The following is a 21364-nucleotide window of genomic DNA, read 5'->3' on the forward strand; positions in this document are numbered from 1 at the left end:
AAAATAATTTTTTTGAAGCTGTAATGATAATTAAATTTTTGATAGAACAGAATAGAATAGAATTCTTTATTGGCCAAGTGCGATTGGACACACAAGGAATTTGTCTTGGTGCATATGCTCTCAATGTACATAAAAGAAAATATAGATTTGTCAAGAAACATGTGGTATAACACTTAATGATTGTCATAGGCAATGAAGAAACAATATTAATAAAAATCTTTAATCAGAATTTCTATATTACTAGAACCCTGAACTTTGCAAATTGAATTGATAATTTGATAATTTTTTAAAGAAAGACTTCCTGTTTCCATGCAGTTTCTCTGAGATGTTGTTTATAAATTGCACTTTGCAGTACATTGGGTCTTTATTATTCATAAGGGGAGGGAATCCTTGTTTAATACCTGTCATACATTTCAATAAGTAGCATTCCAAGACATTTCTACAAATTTCATTGGGGACATCAGGGTAGCATTAAGATGAAAATAGTTTTGGTCACCCTTTGGGGTGACTTATCCGGATTTAGATGGGCATTCTCTTTGTTCTGCCTAATCTCTAAATATGCCATCAATCATGTTTTCAGATTGCCTATGAAAGTTTGATTGAAGCTTCAGTGGTTCTGATACTTCTTTGAGTGGGCAGTTGCAGTTGCTGTTAGTGAAGGAGGAAAGGTTTGCGTTCTTAGGCACTTCATTATGGAGCAGAGGACCAATGCTATTTCCACAAACATTTGTAGCAATAAGATATAATATGTAAACTATGGTATCTAATAACAAACATCTAACAAGTATAAAATACCAGGCCTTTTCTGTATCCTCGCAGACAATTAAGCAGCCACTACTTTTTATTTAAATTTATTTATACTTATAAATATTTAGCCGTATTTAGAGATATTGAAGGAGATGTATTACTTATATCAGATGGTAAATACCGAAGCTAAAAGAAGTCTGGCTGCCCTGGATAGTTTGTTAATAGCAGTACAATAGTAAAATACTATGCAAAAGGAGGGACAGTTCAGAAAAAAATATGAGCCTCAATATTACCCACACGGTGTGGGCCAAATTATATTAGAAATATTCTTACAATTCCATTCCAAGATAGCAGAAGGTAAAACATTAAATTTTATTGGCATTGTAGCTCATCTTATATTTAGCCATTTGAATTTATCTCATACCCAGTCTGAGATTAGATACCTCCCAGCACACATTGAATTTTCTATATCGGTATTGGCTTGACTTTGGCATGGTAGTGGCGTAAGGCTTTCAACATGGGAATTTGGAAGTAGTTGCTGATTTAAAAAAAAAACAGCTGTCACTTCCTGATTGGTCAGGTCCGGTATAGAAGAGTAACTCCAATATTGCAGGATATGTGCTTTTGTCATTTGGCCTCTCAGTCCAATCCAATGGGTTGCCTTAGATTTTTATTAGATTCTTGGAACTATATGATCTAAATAGAATTGGCCTGACTGCTTTGACTTGCCTAAAATGATAGAATAGGAATCTTGTTTTCTGAGAGGTTAAGAGTGTGAGTGCTTGGAAATAACCCTCCTGGTCTCAGTCCTTTTGCTCTGGAATAGATTGCCAAGATTAGATTGGCTGCTTTCTTACTAACATTCTGAAAAGAAGCAAAGACTCAACTGGTGTTATTTAATAGAGGGCTAACTGCTCAGAATTAGGTGACTGCATAATATACTTTATATTCTGTATTTTAAAACACATTACTGATTTATCTGGCATGTGAGATGCATAGAAACTCAGGAGGAATGGCATAAAGTGAGGGAGTATATGTGTGTTGCGAGTAAATAAATATAATTACTCTACTTTCTTCAACTTTCAGATTCTAATTATACTTTTCAAACTGTCATGTGTCAATGGCTTGCTGACCTCTCCCTATAGATAGTTTCAAGAAGAGAATCTGAACTATATAAAAAGTATAAGATAGTGAGCATTTAACTCTCATTTACCTGCTAATTCTTCATTCTGAATTTCCATTCCATGTTGACTTTACTGTGAGAAAAAGAAGATACATCATGATTTTTGTTACGAACACATGCCATTTCAGTGGTACTCATTAGCAAAGCTTCTAGTCTGCATTGTTTTATTCTTATACTAGCTGATGACCCAGCGCTGCCTGGGTATTTTTTCATCCTAAGGACCCCTGCCTTCTGTGCATCTGCACACGACCCTCCCTCTGATGGTCATTTAGAAAAATCTTTTCTTAGTGAGCATCTAGAAGCCAAAATGAACATTACATGGCAAATTTCAGGTTTGTAGGCTTTACAGTTCTGGAGATTTTGTGATTAATACCATCGTATCGGACATTCTCTTAACCAAACTAAATCAGCTAGCGGTACCTGAACACACTTGTAAGTGGATCACAAGCTTCCTAACAGACAGGAAGCAGCAGGTGAAGCTAGGAAAAATCACATCAGATACATGTACAATTAGCACAGGTGCCCCCCAAGGCTGTGTACTCTCACCACTTCTCTTCTCTCTATACACTAATGACTGCATCTCAAACGATCCATCTGTTAAACTACTGAAGTTTGCAGATGATACAACAGTGATCGGACTCATTCGAGACAATGATGAATCCGCATACAGATGGGAAGTTGAACAACTATCCTTGTGGTGTGACCAGAACAATCTAGAACTGAACACACTCAAAACCGTAGAAATGGTGGTAGACTTTAAGAGAAACCCTTCCACCCTTCCACCTGTCACAACGCTAGACAACACAGTATCAACAGTAGAGACCTTCAAAATTCTAGGTTCTATCATATCTCAAGACCTAAAATGGTCACCTAACATCAAAAACATCATAAAAAAAGCACAACAAAGAATGGTCTTTCTGCGCCAGCTCAGGAAGCTCAAACTGCCCAAGGAGCTGCTGATACAGTTCTACAGAGGAATCATTGAGTCTGTCATCTGCACCTCTATAACTGTCTGGTTTGGTGCTGCAACCCAACAGGACCGACACAGACTTCAGAGGATAATCAGAACTGCAGAAAAAACAATTGCTGCCAACCTGCCTTCCATTGAGGACCTGTATACTGCACGAGTCAAAAAGAGGGCGGGTAAAATATTTACTGACCCCTCACATCCTGGACACAAATTGTTTCAACTCCTACCCTCAAAACGTCGCTACAGAGCACTGCACACCAGGACAACTAGACACAAGAACAGTTTTTTTCTGAACGCCATCACTCTACTAAACAAATAATTCCCTCAACACTGTCAGACTTTCTACTAAATCTGCACTTCTATTCTACTAGTTTTTCTTATCATTCCTTTCACCCATTTCCTCCCATGTTGACTATATGACTGTAACTTGTTGCTTATATCCTAAGATTTTTATTAATATTGCTTCTTCATTGCTTATTTGACCCCTATGACAATCATTAAGTGTTGTACCACATGATTCTTGACAAATGTATATTTTATTTTATGTACGCTGAGAGCATATGCACCAAGACAAATTCCTTGTGTGTCCAATCACACTTGGCCAATAAAAATTCTATTCTATTCTATTACGGCATGAGTGGTTTTCGCTTTTATGTATATTGATGGCCTTTGGATCAAATAATGAATTGCAATATCTTAAAACAAAATTTCAGATAGTCATAAAGGATTATAATTTGAAATTATAATTCTTCAGAAATTATAGGTGCAGTGTGCCTTATTCAAAGCAGATGACCCTGAAACCTTGATTCTATTGCAGTAATTTTCACTACTGAATAGAAGCCATCTTGAGAAAAGAAAGTAGTTACAAATGAAGCCAAAAAAGGTAATAAGGAGTTAAAAAAAAACACCTTTTGACGTGTGCTGGATTTCAATTTGTAAAAACTGTTCATTTTACAATTACATTCCATGAAAGTAGAATATCTGACGGGCAAGCTGAAGGCTAATATGGTGTTGTTTCTCTTTCCTTTCTTTAGATCTGATGAGGCTCCTGTCTGGGCTCTTGAAGCCTTTTCCACAGGATCGGATAACTCTAGAAATGGTCATACAGGATCCTTGGGTGTTCCAGCCTGTAAACGTGATCAACTATGCGTGGGAGAAAGTATTTACTTGTTGCAAAACAGGTATGGGAAAGGATTCTGAAAGCAGCATTCCTAATTTACCATGAATTCTCAGATGAATGAGATTTACCAAGAGTTCTTATACAGGGGGTATTTTGCATTTGACACAGTTGTTTCAAGATCTTAGCACACAAGGGATGTGTTTGAAATAAATTTCTGTGCAGTGCAGATTTATGTGTGTTTTGCGGATCAGTAAATCTTGTTCTCTTACATATTATAGAATCACAATAAAGTATGCAGTGGCTGGTGCACTAGTATTTGCTATAGAATGTTTATTAATAAACATTTTTATTTATTTTATTTTTAGAAAACAAAATTCATTCCACTGGCTGCAATCATGGTGGTATCTGGGCAATCCCAAGCCTGGACAGTGAGCAGAGTTTTAATGATGAAGTCAATAATCATGAGCCGGCAAATTCCCAGCTAGTTGGAATTACCTCTTCTGCAGAACGAGAACCATCAACCTCTTCCCAATGCCAGAATCATTGAAATCTTAACTTTGGACACAACCTTACTCATCTTGAGAACTAAAAAAAAAAAAAAATGCCACAAGGATATCAATGTGATGAACATAATGAAGGAGCAAAATTACAAGTTCACTCTGCCTCCTGTGAGCGCGTCTGATATGATTCTTTAATTTCGACATGGGGATATAGTCTTCATAGTGCCTTTCTACGTAACTCTAGTGCAATTATAGTCAAGCATAAAATCTAGGTCTCAACTACATAATTTAAATCTGTGTATTCGATTTTTCATCCACTGAAATTATGAAACTATTATCAACAAATGGATCGCCCAGAATCCTTCAGGAGTTGGCTGGCATACACATTTAATAAATAAATAAATAAATAAATAAATAATAATTAATTTAATTAATAAATCTTCAATATATTTGCAGAGAGAGTAAACAGTAAATTGCAACAGTGAATAGAGCAGGCGACCACATTCTGTATTTCATTTTGTGATTAGTCTGTTTTCACTTTGGTTAGTCTTTTTTCTATTACTAATTAATGGAATTAATTTGTTATTGTTAATCATAACAAACTGCTTAGACTGCAGAAGAAGTAGCATTCATCTTAGATTTTTTTTTATGTTTTAAAGTTTTCTCATACCTCAGTTTGTAAAAAAATGAAAAACAGTATCTTTCACATTTTTCTTACTGGAATATTAGGATATCATTTGAGATTTTATTTAAGTGAATTACTGACAGCTGTCTTGATAAAAAAAAGAAAAGTTAATGATGGCCATATATTTTACGTCATTTTCCAAAATTTAGGTGATACATAACTAAAGGGTAATTGGGATTAATTTATAATAATCTGTATTTAGGTTTATAGATGGTCTTACTTCAGAGAACTCTTCAGAATAGAGGAAACATTGCACATGTTAAATTTAAATGCAAGGTCAATATTTTCTTATAAATATCAATACAAAACTTTTTAGTATGTCAATCAATATCAATACTAAAGTGGGCATTTATTATCTAACAAATCACATTAGCCAGAAGTTTTTGACAGGTGAATTTCACTTAAAAACCTTTATTATGTTGAAAGAAATAGTCTCTAGAAATTTTAATTGATTTGACCAATTCATCTTTTAAAATGCATATTACACTGTACATAGTTGCTGTGGATTATAAATTGGCCATTTAACTTTTTACAATTTTTTAATTGTTTAGGAACAATATCTTTTTTCAGATTAGTTTAGTACAGAATATAATTACTTATCTTTATTGATTGTGTTGCTTGATGGCTTGATAGGTGAACATTTATATTTAACACTAATTCTACTAAGGAGTATTTCCTTCAACAATGCAGCTATCCTTCCGTTTATGCCAGTTTGTTATTTTTTGTTATTTTACTAGGGTTCACTTTAACAGTTGTTTCAGGGGAGTACATTTTCAATTGTATTTTGGTTATGAGGTACCGGTAGTGTCTTTCTTTCATGGTAAAGAAAGCTATTACCCAATCTATACATGAATTGGGGTTTTTAGAATATGATTCTTGTTCAGCGGTGGGCTACGAGCTGGAACGCTAAATTTCGCCCGCTGTTGCGGCTCATAAATTCTTGCGGGGCCAGCATGATTTTGCTGCTGCACCAGTGGAGGAAGTAAAATTGCGCATGGAGCCGCAGGCGCACCCGTGTTTCGGCGAGGTTTTTTTGCTTCCATGAACGCTGAAACACGAGTGTACCTGCGGCTCTGTGCACGATTTTGTTACCTCCACAGGTGCAGCAGCAAAATTGTGCTGGCCATGCAAGAACTTATGAGCCGCAGCGGTGAGTGCAATTTAGCGTTCAGGCTCGTAGCCCACCGCTGCTCTTGTTAGATTTTTATGTTATTTTATATTTGATGTTTTTTTAGTATTTTAAATGTTAGATTTCTTGCATATTTTGTATTTGTCTTGTAAGCTGCCCTGAGTCCCAGGAGAAGGGTGGCATAGAAATCAATCAATCAATCAAATAAATAAATATAGAGAAGAAAAGACACTATTAATCTATATAGAAAAGAAAATATTTGGATGACTTCTAAATTTTTTTAAAAAGCATGCTTAGTATAGAAAGAGACATCAATATATAGCAACAATTACTGTAAAACCAGTCTAATATACTTTGTTTCTTGACGTCTACTGTTTCTCTATCTTGGTGTGTATTTCACAGTAGTGTGGGAAAAATGCAGAATTTTAGATTGACATGAATCCATGTTATCCAGTTTGCTAAAGAGATGTATATACTAACATTATTGCAAAAGGGTGCAATTGAAAATTAATCAAAGAGAAGCCTTACTAGATAATGTCCCACTTAGGCATAATACCTAGATTTGTCAGATAAAATTAAGCCAAATCACAAGTAGGACTGTAGAAACTTGTAAAAAGTTAATTTGAAACTGGTAGCTGTTTCCTTTCAAAAACTGTTCTTGGCTACCTGCCTGTGTATTCTAATAGATAGTTGCTTGGTTGACAATTCTAATGGAAACATTGGTGCAGGTGTGCAGAGATTTAAGATTACCTTTAAAACAATCTTATGAATATTCCAGATGAGCTGGATGCTTTAATCCTTCAAGGAAAATAGTGCTTTGTTTAGCTAATATTCTTTGTGAAGCACCTCATTCACATGTTTTGCACAATGATAATACTCAGATCAATCTTGTGTCTTGAATTTTTGCCATAAACTCTATTTTAGACTACGAGAACTTTTTGAATTAGTTGTTGTAGTTGGGTTAAATCATTTGATAAAATTAATGAAATACAAAGTATTTTAATGTATGTTTCATAATACTTTCTTTTCATGAACACCTGTAGTCCAGTCTCTCTTTTTTTGGCATATACATCTTAAAAATAAAAGGGGAACACTACTTTTTTTTTACAAACTCAATAATAAATTGGCTGAAAAATTCAAATGTTTAGAATGAATCAATTGGATTTACAATCTATAGTAATTCTCGTTGCAGCATTCATTAAAAGATTTAATAAGTTGCTATGTTCTACAACTAAAGCGTGTGCTTTCTTAACAGATAAGCCATACTACATTTTAGACCAAAATGTAGCAATTGGGGGGGATCCTAATTGTGTAACAATTTGTGTTAGTTTTATTATTTTATTCATCCAAATGATCCCTATAGACTTAGAGCATTCTTTAAAATGTACAATATTTGTTTAAAAAATATATTAATAACCACATTTTGAACTTTATAATAAGATATTCAAAATCATTTCCAATTCACATGATTAGTATCACTTATTGTGATACTTTACTTTCAATTGATTAGGTACATGTTGCATAAGATCCACAAATCTTAATATAGAATTTAGGAAGTTAAGCAATCAGACTCAAACAGGTTAAATCAGAAATATATTGCCCCAGTAAGAAAATCAGATAATCAAATGCAGAATAAATTACAGCACATAATAGGTTTTACAACTTATAAAAAAGAATTTAAAAGCAGAGAGGACCTATAAAAAGCTACAAAGAAGCAACATTGGATGGAACGAATGGAGAACCTGGTACCAGGGTCTGGTAAAGCTGGGAAAAACTAGTCGTTGAATAGGTACAGATACATCAAAATCCAGATATATTCTGATCAAATAGGGCTATCCGGTAGCTTCTGACCTTCGTGATTGAAGTGACATGTAGACAACATATGAACACTTGTCCTTTGTGTCGATCAATACACACTTGATCTTGCCCCCAAATTAGCAAAGTTAATTGCATTGTCCCCCAGCATGACAATGCAATTAACATTGCTAATTTGGGGGCAAGATCTGTTTAACTTATAAATATTTTAATCTTTTAAATGTTATGCGATTTATTATGCCTTATTTTAATTGTGATGGTTCTGACATGAGTAAACAGTAGAGATAACTGAAAACACAATTTAATTCCCCTTCACTGTTTTTTTTAAAAATATGAACGTTCTAATGTTTGAATGGACATTTGAAGCTAGTTTTCCCTGATTCTAGTCCATTTTTAATGTTTTCCCTTCATACTGAAATGCTTAAACGATAGAAAGCTGATGCTTTTTGCTTTTGCCATAATGCAAAAAAATTGATGCCAGCTGTGGATATTCAGTCATATAGGTCACATTTGTTTCCCATAACTATGATCTTAAAAAAAAATCCTATGTCATGTAAAATTGTATTTCTGTGCATTTTTGTGCTGTGGCAATATCAGAAACAATTCTATATCATTCTTTCCCTATATTTCTTCTATTCTTTCATTGATATATTTTATTCCTATTTCTTCTTTCTTAGATATATTTTTCTATGAGAATATCCTCTATAACCTTCATTATGTATTTACTATATGTTTACCCAATGTAACCCTCATTGTGTAATGGACAAAATCAATCAATCAATAAATAAAAACAATAAATAAATAAATCATACTAATTCTGTAAGTAACCTAGTGTGATTTACAACTGTTGCTTCCATGTAAAAATTGAAATATCTACAGCAGTGTTTCCCAACCTTGGCAACTTGAAGATATTTGGACTTCAACTCCCAGATTTCCCCAGCCAGCGAATACTGGGAGTTGAAGTCCAAATATCTTCAAGTTGCCAAGGTTGGGAAACACTGATCTACAGTACTGTATAAGGAACTAGCACAAATATTCGTTTCTGCCATTTTTCTGCAATATAGCGGCTGAAACGATTTGGTTTGTGGAGATGTTAATCTGTTTCATTCGGGTAGATTCTATACAATATAAGCAACATGAATATTCATAAGCATCGGATTTTTACTGAAGTGGGATTCTTTACAAATGTCAGGTATGCTACGCCTTTAACTATTCTCAGGGAAGATAGTCACGCACTCCTTCCTCACATTTGTGATTTGGCCCCGCTGGGTCTTCACAATCTTTTACAACTACTTCAAGGTACTTTTTATCCGCACTTTGGTTGCTCCACGGAACGTTTTTCCCCGAGTTCCGTTTTGGGTAGGAAAGCGTTTACAGGAACACCTTCCCCTTTCCTTTTCTTGCTGCTTTATCCAGCTGCGAAATCTCTGAAAGATGCTGTGCACGAAATCAGCAACCCGCTATTGGCGCGTGAGTACGCTTCGCATTAACAGTTTGTCCGCCGAAAGAATAATCTGTGAACAAACGCGATTTACTAGTGTACTTTCATGGTTACAGGCAGACGTAGGAAAAGCTACTCACCCGATGAGTTCGCGTATACTTCCCCTTGTTCCGTATGAACGCAGCAAGTGTAATTTGTAACCATGGTTTACGACTGAATGACAATAGCGGCTCATCAGGCAATGATAGTTTAACTTTAACATTTGGGTTATAAGTGCTATTTCCCTTTAACTTTCCCTTCAACATTTCCCTTTTGGTGGGTCTGGAACCCACACCGCATTTCGGACATAAATACTCTAGAAAATGTCTAGAGATACTCCGTCACTCGCAACAGGCCTAAGCAACTAGATTCACACTCCTATGTTTAGAAAGCTTAGAAGTAGTCGTCTTAAACACGGCCTAAGCATAGCCCATAAAAACATCTGCAAAACGTCCTTTCTGTCAACGACTACTTCAGCATCAATCACAACACTCGAGTACACAACAGATACAAACTTAAAGTAAACCGCTCTAAACTCGACTGCAGGAAATACGACTTTAGTAACCGAATAATTGATGCATGGAACTCACTACCAGACTGTAGTATGGTCACCTAACCCCCAAAACCTTACCCTCTTAGACTGTTGACCTCTCCCGATTCCTAAGAGGTCAGTAAGGGGTGTGCATAAGTGCACCAGAGTGCTTTCCATCCACTCGTAATGTCGTAATGTTTTTATTTTACTAGTATCATGTACAGTATATAAATATTATATCTTTGTATACGCCCAATACTTATTTGACAAAACAAACAAATAAATAAATAACGATTGGGTGAGACGGAAGCATGTTCCAAGTCTTATCAATTCCAACCTAAAGCTTTCCAGCGGTGCTACCACTTCACCCACAGGTTATATGCTCAGGTGTCCAGAATGGGGTTGCTTCCATAAAGGGAAAAGGTCGATCGTGATAAAGGGGCGAGGTTGAAGAAGGATTCCTATTTATGTTTTAAAATTCTGTTAAGATCACAATCTGGTTTTCATTCATTCATTTCAGGCACATGGCAATTTCAAGGACATTAAAATGCATATTTACTACATGTGTGTTTACGCGTATAGTGTTTAGACGAAAATGAAATGCTAATGTAATTTATATAATTGTTTATGAAGATCAAGTTTTGGTACATCTTGCATATCCATACATGTAAATGTGTTTCAAAGTTAAAAGCAAAATGGGATTATTTCTTAACTGAACATACATCAAAATGCAGATTTAATCTGAAATTAGTTTTCTTTTTTGATAGCATAGTTTAAAATTCCTGTTCAACCTGTATCAGATGAGTTCAGCTTTTATATTTACACGTGTTTTTTGGCCACATATTGTCGTGTGCACACAATATGCTAGATGGCTAAAATAGAGCCACTGTGTTTTAGTAAACTGTAGAATAGCCAAATTTTTTAAATGTGTAGATTAGATTATCACTCATGTCTTAATTTATTTGGATGCAATATGCCATTTGAATATAGGAATCTTAATTTTTTAACCTGAGTTCAGGGTCCCATTTGTGTGAATCACTACTTTGACTGTAGATAGTTCAGATTTAAAGTCCAGGTAATTTACATTTCAGTTTTGAAAGTATGCAGTGAGATTCATTATATAGCAGTCTGATGTGCTTTTAAGTTAATATTTCATGAGTATTAATATGAAACAGTTTATCTTTTAAACAGACTAGGGCACCAACATATTCTGAAAAGCTGCAGAAATATTATTTGGAAAATATTACTTCTCATTATTTTACATAATATTTTTCTTTAAATACACTTTGTACCTCCAAAATGGAGTACTAGTGTTTGATAGTTTATGCAGAACAGTTTGCTTTTTGTTTTGGTGTTGCCCAAAACCAAGAGATTTCTTCTACCTATTATTTTTGAACATATTTACTACTCATTTTCTAAAAATACAATATTTAATGTAACATTTGTGATTTGGGTAAGGCTTAAAAGTTATATTCAGTGTAAGCTGTAACACATTTTGAACAATTAAAAATTCATCTTAATTGTGTGAAATACATGGATACTGTAATTAAATACATAAATGTTTTGTGGATGATATATTTTCCCTAAACAATCTAACAAAATACTTTAAATAAGGTAAATTGAGAGAGAAGTTATAGCTTTAATAATTGATAAATTATGGTGTAATAGTGATTTTAGTTTAGTTTTGAAAAGCAACCTGATTTGCAGGCACCTATACTTGTTCTTTCCTTTAAAATACAATTAAGTTTGTTTTTTTCAAATCTATTTTTGCAGATTTTTGAGAAATACAGCTTCCCATCCCTTGCCTATGACTTTATCCATTTACCTTCTCTCAGTGTATTACCAGTTGCCTTTTGGTGGTCTCATCAACACCCAAATTGCAGATTGATTACTACCAGGTCTTTTATACAAAGCAGCAAAGGCTTTCACCCTTGTAAGTCAAACTATGAGTGCTCTCCCAAGCCCCAAGAAACTTTAATTAATACACCAGTAGAAGAAGTAAAAGCAACAGATGTGGACCATTTGAAGCTAGGAGAGGACACAAGTGCTTATGTTAACCTGGGATTCAGTCCTGATCAGATAACACAGCTATTTAGCTTGCAACTGGATGTACCATTTCAGTCAAAATTGACTACAATTTCAGAATTACTCCTATTGGGCTTAAGCATTGCCACAATACTGAAGACTCTAGAAAAGAAGCCTGAACTGCTGAGAATGTCACCAAAACATTTGAAGGACCGTGCAAATCTTCTGCGGAAACTTGGCTTAAATGCAGGTAATACTCTCCCTGATGCAGTTGCTGAATTTATACACTGAATTAGTGGATTATTTAACATAGAAACATAGAAGATTGATGGCAGAAAAAGACCTCATGGTCCATCTAGACTGCCCTTACACTATTTCTTGTATTTTATTTTAGGATGGATATGTGTTTATCCCAAGCATGTTTAAATTCAGTTACTGTGGATTTACCAACCACGTCTGCTGGAAGTTTGTTCCAAGCATCTATTACTCTTAGTAAAATAATATTTTCTCACGTTACTTCTAATCTTTTCCCCAACTAACCTCAGATTGTGTCCCCTTGTTCTTGTGTTCATTTTCCTATTAAAAACACTTCTTTCCTGAACCTTATTTAACCCTTTAACATATTTAAATGTTTTGATCGTGTCCCCCTTTCCCTTCTGTACTCCAGACTATACAGATTGAGTTCATTCTTTCCTGATAAGTTTTATGCTTAAGACCTTTCACCATTTTTGTAGCCCGTCTTTGGAGCTGTTCAATTTTATCAATATCTTTTTGTAGATGAGGTCTCCAGAACTGAACACAGTACTGTATTCCAAATGTGGTCTCACCAGCGCTCTATACAGCGGGATCACAATCTCCCTCTTCCTGCTTGTTATACCTCTAGCTATGCAGCCAAGCATTCTACTTGCTTTCCCTACCGCCTGACTGCACTGTTCACCCATTTTGAGACTGTCAGAAATCACTACCCCTAAATCCTTCTCTTCTGAAATTTTGCTAGCACAGAACTGCCAATACAATACTCAGATTGAGGATTCCTTTTGCCCAAGTGCATCATTTTACATTTGGAAACATTAAACTGCAGTTTCCATTGCTTTGACCACTTATCTAGTAAAGCTAAATCATTTGCCATATTACAGACGCCTCCAAGAATATCAACCCTGTTGCTCACTTTAGAGTCATAGGCAAACCTTCCCCTATGTCACTCACAAACATATTAAAAAGAATAGGACCCCGAACAGACCCTCGTGGCACACCGCTTGTAACCAGTCTCTGCTCAGAATACTCGCCATTAACAACAACCCTCTGATATCTACGCTTCAGCCAATTGCAAATCCACTGAACTATCCAAAGATTAAGTCCATTCTTCACTAACTTATCTATCAGCTCTTTATGTGGAACCGTATCAAAGGCTTTGCTGAAGTCCAGATAGGCAATATCCATGGCACCACCTTCATCCATCACCTTTGTGACATAGTCAAATAAATCAATGAGATTAGTCTGACATGATTTGCCTTCAGTAAAGCCATGCTGGTTTGGGTCCAATAAGTTATTGGTTTTTAGGTGCTGATTTATCCTCTTTTTGAGTAGAATCTCCATCATTTTAATTCTAATTTATTCAGATTCTGTCCAGAGTATGTTCAGTTTTTTTGTCCCTTATACTTAGGGAAGTGTTCAGTTAATCATATACACAGTCAATGGATATCCTTCAAATTGCTACAAATGGCTTCATATGTTTCTGGATCAATTCCTTAATTTACAGAGTTTCTTATATATAGGTGCCAATTGCTTGCCAAAAGATATTAGAATATTTTACCCACCATCTTTCAGCATAAACTTTTTTGCTGCCAGAATAAATATTTGGGGGGGTTGGTGGGCGTCTTCGAGGACTGAAGGACAGTGCTGTGACTCAACAAAATGGGATTATTTTCACACACACACACTTCTGGGGGAGAGAGTCTAGAGTTGGGCTGAAGAAGTGCTTTAAGCTTCTATTATAATTAAACATCTGTTTTGCTATTTTTACATACACACACATGCACAAACACACACAAAAAACATTTATACTCTGTATATCAATAAGGAATTGCAAGCAATGGCCAACGTGGAAATATTTCACGTTGAAATAGCCGTGATGGCACAATGGTTAGATTTGCAGTTTTGCTAATTCTGCCAAATGCCAGCAGTTCAATCCTGACCTGTCAAAGGTGGACTCAGCCTTCCATCCTTCTGAGGTTGGTAAAATGAGGACCCAGATTGTTGTACTGTCAGAATAGCTCCACTCAGTATTTACGAAAAGTAAACTCAGAGTCCATTTTGAACTTTAAAAGTGAACTTTACTGAAATCAGAAGTGAATGCATCAGAAGCAAAGCAAAGTCTGAGGAAAAAGGCGTAATAGTTGCCCATATCAAAGTACAGTATCTCACTTGCCACCCTTTGGGAAATAACCAATCCCCATCGTGTCATGCTTATGGGATGCAGCTACTAATGGACTTTCTTCTCACCTCTTTTCAAGGAGAAATGAAACTTATTCTGGCTTTAACCAGAGAAACAAAACTTAACGGGGGCCCCTCCAGAACCTTCCCCTCCCATATCCCCCAAAACTCTACGTCCTCCCGCCGTTACTTATGACACCGAAGCGTAGTGGAAAGATGAAACATAGTGAGGCTGACATGTACTCTTTAGACTATTAGAGAAGGCTGTAAAGCACTATGAAATAGTACAGTGTTCCCTCGATTTATGCAGGGGATGCGTTCCGAGACCACCCGCGAAAGTCGAATTTCTGCAAAGTCGAGATGCAGAAGTAAATACACCATTTTTGTCTCTGGACAGTATCAAAAGCCATCCCTTAACACTTTAAATCCCTAAATTACCATTTCCCATTCCCTTAACAACCATTTACTCACCATTATTACTGGTACTCCCCATTGAATAAGACACTTAGTGATCCTGATATTTATAAACATAATTATTTATTAATAATAATAATTATTTTTTGTTATTTATTTGCAAAAATTATTAGTTTGGCAATGACATATGACATCATTGGGTGGGAAAACCGTGGTATAGGAAAAAAACCACGAAGTATTTTTTAATTAATATTTTTTGAAAAACCATGGTATAGGCTATTCGCGAAGTTCGAACCTGCAAAAATCGAGGGAACACTGTATATAAATCTAAGTACTATTGCTATTTTTGCACTGAAGAGCAGTACATAAACCTGCAATAACCTAGTCATATAGATTCAGAAATACTCCAAATGCATTATTTAGCGAGAACATGCTTGGGCATTATGGGAAACACTTAGGAAAAATTATTGCTTAAAATGTACTAGTTTGGTCTTAATATTTCTAGGGATACATGGGTCTGTCTAAAGAGAAAGGATAGAGGATTTTAGTCAGCACTATCTTATCTCTTTCCTCTTATTTTAACAGAAAGCGTTAACCATGTGGCAGTACATTTTCCAAGTATCTTTACAGTGCCACACAAGAGAATCACATCCCTAGAGAATCTCCTTAAAGAAAAATGTCTCTTCACTATGGCACAAGTATCAACAATTCTACGAACAACTCCACATCTCCTTTTACAAGAGTTAAATGATATAGAATACAAGTTCCAGGTATTTTCAGAATAACTTTACTGATGTCAGATAGTGTGACACTTTTTCCATTGCTGAACTTAGGAAATTCAATAAATAAAAATATGCTTTAAGAGATTTCATATATCTACTAATTTTAGAATGTGACTTTAACAGTGGCATTTATCATTCTTTCAAATATTGCCTGTAACAATATGTTAGAAAATTTTGTTCCTATGCACTTTTTTTGCTTATTAATTATATGGATCCTAAGAAATATCTATTGAATCCACCTTATATTTCTTGCTTTTGAAGATATAATGATGAAGACTTTAGCATCAAATCTTACATCAGGAAAGCTTGAATCCTGATGTTTGGATTTCACTTATCTTTAACTGTATTTTCCTTCTGCCATTTTTAAAAAAATGGAACCTTCCATTGTTAAGCTTTTTTGGTTCTAACAATTGATGAAAATGATATATGAGTCATAAAGTCCAGATCACAGAAGTAACTGTCCTACTCTGCCTTGATCAGACTTTATACTTGTGAAACCAGTTGCTCATGAAACAGCACAATTCTTCCTACTGGAGAACTTGATTCTCCTTCCTAAAATGCTGTAGCATATCCACTACGGAGAAAGTGCTTGTAAACCTGTGAGTTCCCAGACTGTTTCCAGGTCTATGATTTACTGATTCTGTGAAGTTTTAACCTATTTCTCCTCGATGGCTTACTCTGTCTGCATTTTTATTTCCACAACCAATTTTTAAAAATCATAATTGCCAAATCCCTTTTCATCTTTAGAACTTAAACAATCAAATGCCCTGGGTGTTAGGAAGCTAGTTATCTGCTTGAATTTCCTGTAAAATGTGAGGCAAAATATAGGAAACACTAAGGAATTTGGAATAGTAGAGATACTACAAGGAATAGTGGAAACATGCAGCAAAAGGAATTTAGCAATTAAAAACAGTCAACAACCTCCCCAGCTATCATAAATAATTATAATTTATAATGATTTAATTTTAACACATATAGCAGTCTTTATTCCTTCACATCCCACTTGATTCCCAGATTTAAAATAAAAGTATCTTTTATGTGACAACACCCGCTAGAGCTCATTTTCTTGTACACATTTCACATCTGAGTAAAGATCTATTTTTCTTGCTGGCTGCAAGTTGTGCCCATATATACACTGCTCAAAGAAAAATAAAGGGAACACTTAAACAACACAATATAACTCCAAGTAAATCAAACTTCTGTGAAATCAAACTGTCCACTTAGGAAGCAATACTGATTGACAATCAATTTCACATGCTGTTGTGCACATTCAACTTTGTACAGAACAAAGTATCCAATGAGAATATTTCAGTCATTCGGATCTAGGATGTGTTATTTGAGTGTTCCCCTTATTTTTTTGAGCAGTATATTAAGAACACAACCTTCTTGAAATTAACAGACACAATTTAGTGTACAGTATTTCTGTTTTGAACTGTGTTCTTGACTTACATTCTTTGTAGTAGAATGCTAGTATTTATTCTTTCACTTAATCATCTATTTTTTTAGTTTGCGTATTTCAGGATGGGAATTAAACAGAGAGAAATGCTGCAGTCTGGTTTTTTCCAAGCACCGCTGGCTGAAATAAACAAACGAATAAATTTTTTGGAGCGCTTGGGACGCTATCAAACTCCTGATAAGAAAGGACAGACCCAAATTGTCAATCCCAAACTGAAACGTATTATCAGAGCTTCTGAACAGGATTTTGTGACTGAAGTAGCCTGCTCCTCAATTGAGGAATATGAGGTCTTTAAGAAGTTGCTGGCCGATGAAGAAGAGGAGAGGAGGCAACAGGAGGAGGCAATGGAAGAATTCTCAGATTCAGAGAATGATGATGGATCTGGTTCTGAATAATTTTGCAATTAAAAGTTTTTGCTATCTGGTAGTAGTAATAGTAATAATATTTCTTGCTTTGTGATGATAGAAAGAAGGGAGCTGATGGATACTTCTGAAAATGCAGAAATCTAATACTTGTGATTATTTTTAAATGAGTTATTTAAAAATGAAAGGCGGGTTGGAAAATCAGACTCAAAATATCAATTCATAAATATGGCTTAAATCAAGATTCTAAATGGTAGCCTTATTTGAAAAATGTTTTTTAATGCTATGTCCAGGAATCCTTTCATTCTTTAAAAAAATGACTTTGAAATAAATTATATACTTGGTCTAAAATGAAAAAAAACCCACAAGGTAACTTTAATAAAATAAAACCTTTTTAGTTTATTGATGCATTACATATGCCTCGATCTGACTACAGAGTATTGGATTGATAATGGTCCTCTTCTGCCTTAAGACAGTCCCTAGGGACAACAGTGTGACAAACAAGGAACAAGCAATAAAGATCTATCATACCCTTTGTCTTCTGCAGATAGTATTTTAAAACTTTGGATTTTGAAAAATGTAATATTTTGATGCTACCCCTCCTTTGTTCTTTTTTATTCTTGGAAACTTTGATAGTCTAATTAAAAGATGAGATGGTTCTCATAAGCTAAATATGTAGCGGAATTGCAGTGCTGATGTGGTTGTTCAAAATTCCAAGGATCTCACTTCCTTCTTCCTCTTCATGTAGTCTTGCAACACACATTTTCTGCTGACCATGCTCAATTCCCATTTAGAGTGCCCCCCCCCCCCCCGATTCTTGTCACATCAGAAATAAAGGGAACAATACATAAATTCAACCTGGTAATGTAAGCGAACGTGCAAATATTTCTGCTGGCTATCCTGACTTTAGCAGAAGACTACTGGGTTTTTAACAGATGTAATTCTACATTTTTAATGCAATCTGTGGCCCTTTAGTGTTGTGCCATCCCCCATCAGGGAAAAGAATTACAAATGGACACTATCATCCATTACTCACAACACACATAAATAACTTATCTAGGAATGTGACTAAGCATCTCATGATGATTTCTAGGGGTTTAATTTTTTTATTTATTAATTTCTTATACCATCAATCTCCCCTACAAGGTGACTCTGGGCAGTTTAAAAGTTATAAAACAAGTAAAAATCAGTTAAACTATTAAAAGAATGAAGGAACTTTGGAATCACTTTGTGCTATTTCTGCCAAACAGCAAGGATTATTGTCTTTCCAATTAGAAAAATATCCCCTTTTCAATATGTTCCTCTATGCTAAATAAACAATATTTACAGCTCTTAAAATTTACCATGAATTATCTTGCAGGCAACGAGTGTGTCTTTTCTGCAATAATCCAATACCTGCCAAAATAGTAATTTAAAACTATGACTCTAGTTGTATTGTTTTATAAAATACAATATATGTCTATTAACACAATCTTATTGTTTTAACTAATATGGTTCACAAAGACTAGGTAATAGTAAGGCTTTTTGAAGGCTAGTTATCGTGTTTTGCAAAATAAACACCACTGAAGAGGGATGGAAGCCTTTTCTTTCCCACAGACATCACAATTTTGTCTTTTAAGAATATCAAAGGAAATACTTTACCTATTAAACATTAAGGTTTTCAGTAAAAGTCTTTATGAAAGCACAGAAATCTTCATAAACAGCATTTGGACCCTGAATTATAAAAATCTGCTATCTATTGCTGCTTTCGCCAGGTTTTTTTAAAAAAAATCTAACTTCTGAAGTGCTAATAATTTGTTAGCAATACGGACTTGAGGGAGCTGGCTAAACAAATTGGATAATTTTTCATTTACATTAATTTTGCCAAGAAACAAAATACCCCCCATGGGTTTGTATATGTGGTTTTAAGTGTGTGAGTATCAATTTCTGCGGCAATAAGATTTGTTTTTAGGTTATAAAGAGAATACTCCTCCACCCACCCCTGGACTCAGGTGTAAAGCAGTCCAGATTATATGTCCAAATCTCAAATGCTGTTAAGATCGAGTACTGTTCTTGCAAAAGAACATTTACTCAATTTGTATAATGGAATTAAATCCTATGATGAAGAGAAGCTGGAAATGAAAGTGAGATATTATAATCTTGCTGAAGAGAAGAGGCTATATAGCTCTTGAACAAAAAAAGGTGGAAAGTCCTTTGTTCCAGCTGTTTCCCCTCCTCCCCCTAAAAAAATCAGTTGACACGGTGAAGCTATTGTGTCCTTGGGATGAGATGAAGCTGGAGACAATCTAGATTGTTCGGTATTGCAGTTACTGATGTAATAATTCTCCACTTCATGCCATATATTTATATTTCGGCTGTAAATTAATAAATTGAGTTGTTCTCTATTCACATTGCAATTAAAATCTGTAACAGATCACTGTTGTTCAGCATTCCTTAAGAGTAGTTCCTTGGTACTCCAAAAGCAAGTAGGATCACGGTGAGGAATTCTGTTGGTACAACAACTCTGGCACTTATCAGTAGAAGACTTAATGGAGGGAATCTTCCTCTTCCATTTAAAGATTGAGACACAACCTTAAAATGACTGTTTTCCACCAGCCATTATCAAATAAGCACTATAGGGAAACAGAAATAAAAGCTGTAATACAATATATTAAAAAAGTGAGGCATACTAGCTGAATAAATCTGGAAAAAGGTACTTTGCAACATGTGAGAAAACATATAAAACACCTATTTTCAAACAGTTAAAACTGATCCTTTAAAATCCTTTGCAAGACGCACATGGCTACTTTGTGAGCTGTTCCTAGCTGTGTGCACATGTATATTCATGCGGCTAGAAGCATCTTCCATAGTGACTGCATGAATAATCTGGTTGCTCTAATGAATTGAAAAGACATTCCTATCCAGTTACATTATGAAGCATTGCTTTGCTTATCTTTGCTTAGCTCTCTATAGTACATGCAATATATAAAATATATACATGTTACATAAATATAAATATTGAATATGTTCTCATGAATTTTCTTTTAATGCCTGATTTTTGAAATAAAAAGTCATTATTGGGTGTTGTGGTTGTCTCTGGGCCAGCTCCTGCCCCAAGGACTGTGGGGGTGGATGTGGGTGAAACATCCAAATGTCACAGGCCTGTTTTGCTGCCGACAGCTTCGGGAAGCGAATTATCATCTGAAGAAGGGAGTAACTGTGAGATGGGATCTTCAGAGGGGGGCCTGGCAGGAAGCCCAGGAAGAAGTCAGTCATCATCTTCCTTATCTTTGATAGACTCTGATGAGGAAGCTGTGATAGACCCACGCATGCGTACAGCTATGCATAGAAGAGAACAGCTTCGCAGATATTACAGGAGATAATAGAGTCCACCTGTGGTTGGGTGGGGTTCAAGTAATTGTGGAGTGTGCATTGCCGTTCCGGATTTTACCAGGACCTTGTGTTTGGATTTCAGGACTCTGACCATAAATCATAGTGAGTTTACAACGTCTGAAAAGTAATAGCTGTGACGAAATCACAGCTACTGGTTAATGGACTTAAGTTTGTTGTTTTTGTTATTTCACTGCATTCAAGTTGTTTGTTTTTACAAGTGAGCCCTTTGAATTCAAAAGAGGGTTTTTCTTCTATTTTTCTTTGGATAAAGAAACTATTGTTGCCTTGTCCTGTGTGTGTGTCTGTTTTTGCTACTTTTACATTTAATTGAAGGCTCGTGCCAGGAGCCGGCAGAACAA

The 21364-nt window shown here is 35.3% G+C and overlaps 3 protein-coding genes and 1 long non-coding RNA gene across 4 annotated transcripts in view; 2 read left to right on the forward strand and 2 right to left on the reverse strand.

Annotated features, from left to right (window-relative positions):
• PASK (PAS domain containing serine/threonine kinase) overlaps window positions 1-4872 on the forward strand; it is a 31551-nt gene extending 26679 nt beyond the window's left edge. Inside the window, 2 exon segments of the mRNA XM_070753234.1 lie at window positions 3935-4081; window positions 4386-4872. Of these exon segments, the coding sequence (XP_070609335.1) occupies window positions 3935-4081; window positions 4386-4567 (329 nt within the window). The 3' untranslated portion in view covers window positions 4568-4872.
• LOC139167999 (uncharacterized) lies at window positions 1961-9955 on the reverse strand. Its single transcript, XR_011559218.1, has 3 exons — window positions 9731-9955; window positions 4516-4605; window positions 1961-2003 (listed from the first exon to the last, which is right to left on the reverse strand). It is a non-coding gene; the product is annotated as an uncharacterized lncRNA (long non-coding RNA).
• On the forward strand, window positions 9391-18168 carry MTERF4 (mitochondrial transcription termination factor 4). Its single transcript, XM_070753235.1, has 4 exons — window positions 9391-9619; window positions 11935-12436; window positions 15619-15803; window positions 17322-18168. The coding sequence occupies exons 1-4, from the start codon at window positions 9584-9586 to the stop codon at window positions 17664-17666; spliced, it is 1068 nt and encodes a 355-aa protein (XP_070609336.1). The 5' UTR covers window positions 9391-9583; the 3' UTR covers window positions 17667-18168.
• Window positions 18008-21364, reverse strand: part of SNED1 (sushi, nidogen and EGF like domains 1) — a 106619-nt gene continuing 103262 nt past the window's right edge. Inside the window, exon 33 of the mRNA XM_070753233.1 lies at window positions 18008-20245. The gene's annotated coding sequence lies outside the window, so the exon portion shown is untranslated. The remainder of the gene's footprint in view (window positions 20246-21364) is intronic.

This window comes from Erythrolamprus reginae, chromosome 5, assembly GCF_031021105.1.
Source record: "Erythrolamprus reginae isolate rEryReg1 chromosome 5, rEryReg1.hap1, whole genome shotgun sequence".
NCBI classification, from domain to species: domain Eukaryota; kingdom Metazoa; phylum Chordata; class Lepidosauria; order Squamata; family Dipsadidae; genus Erythrolamprus; species Erythrolamprus reginae.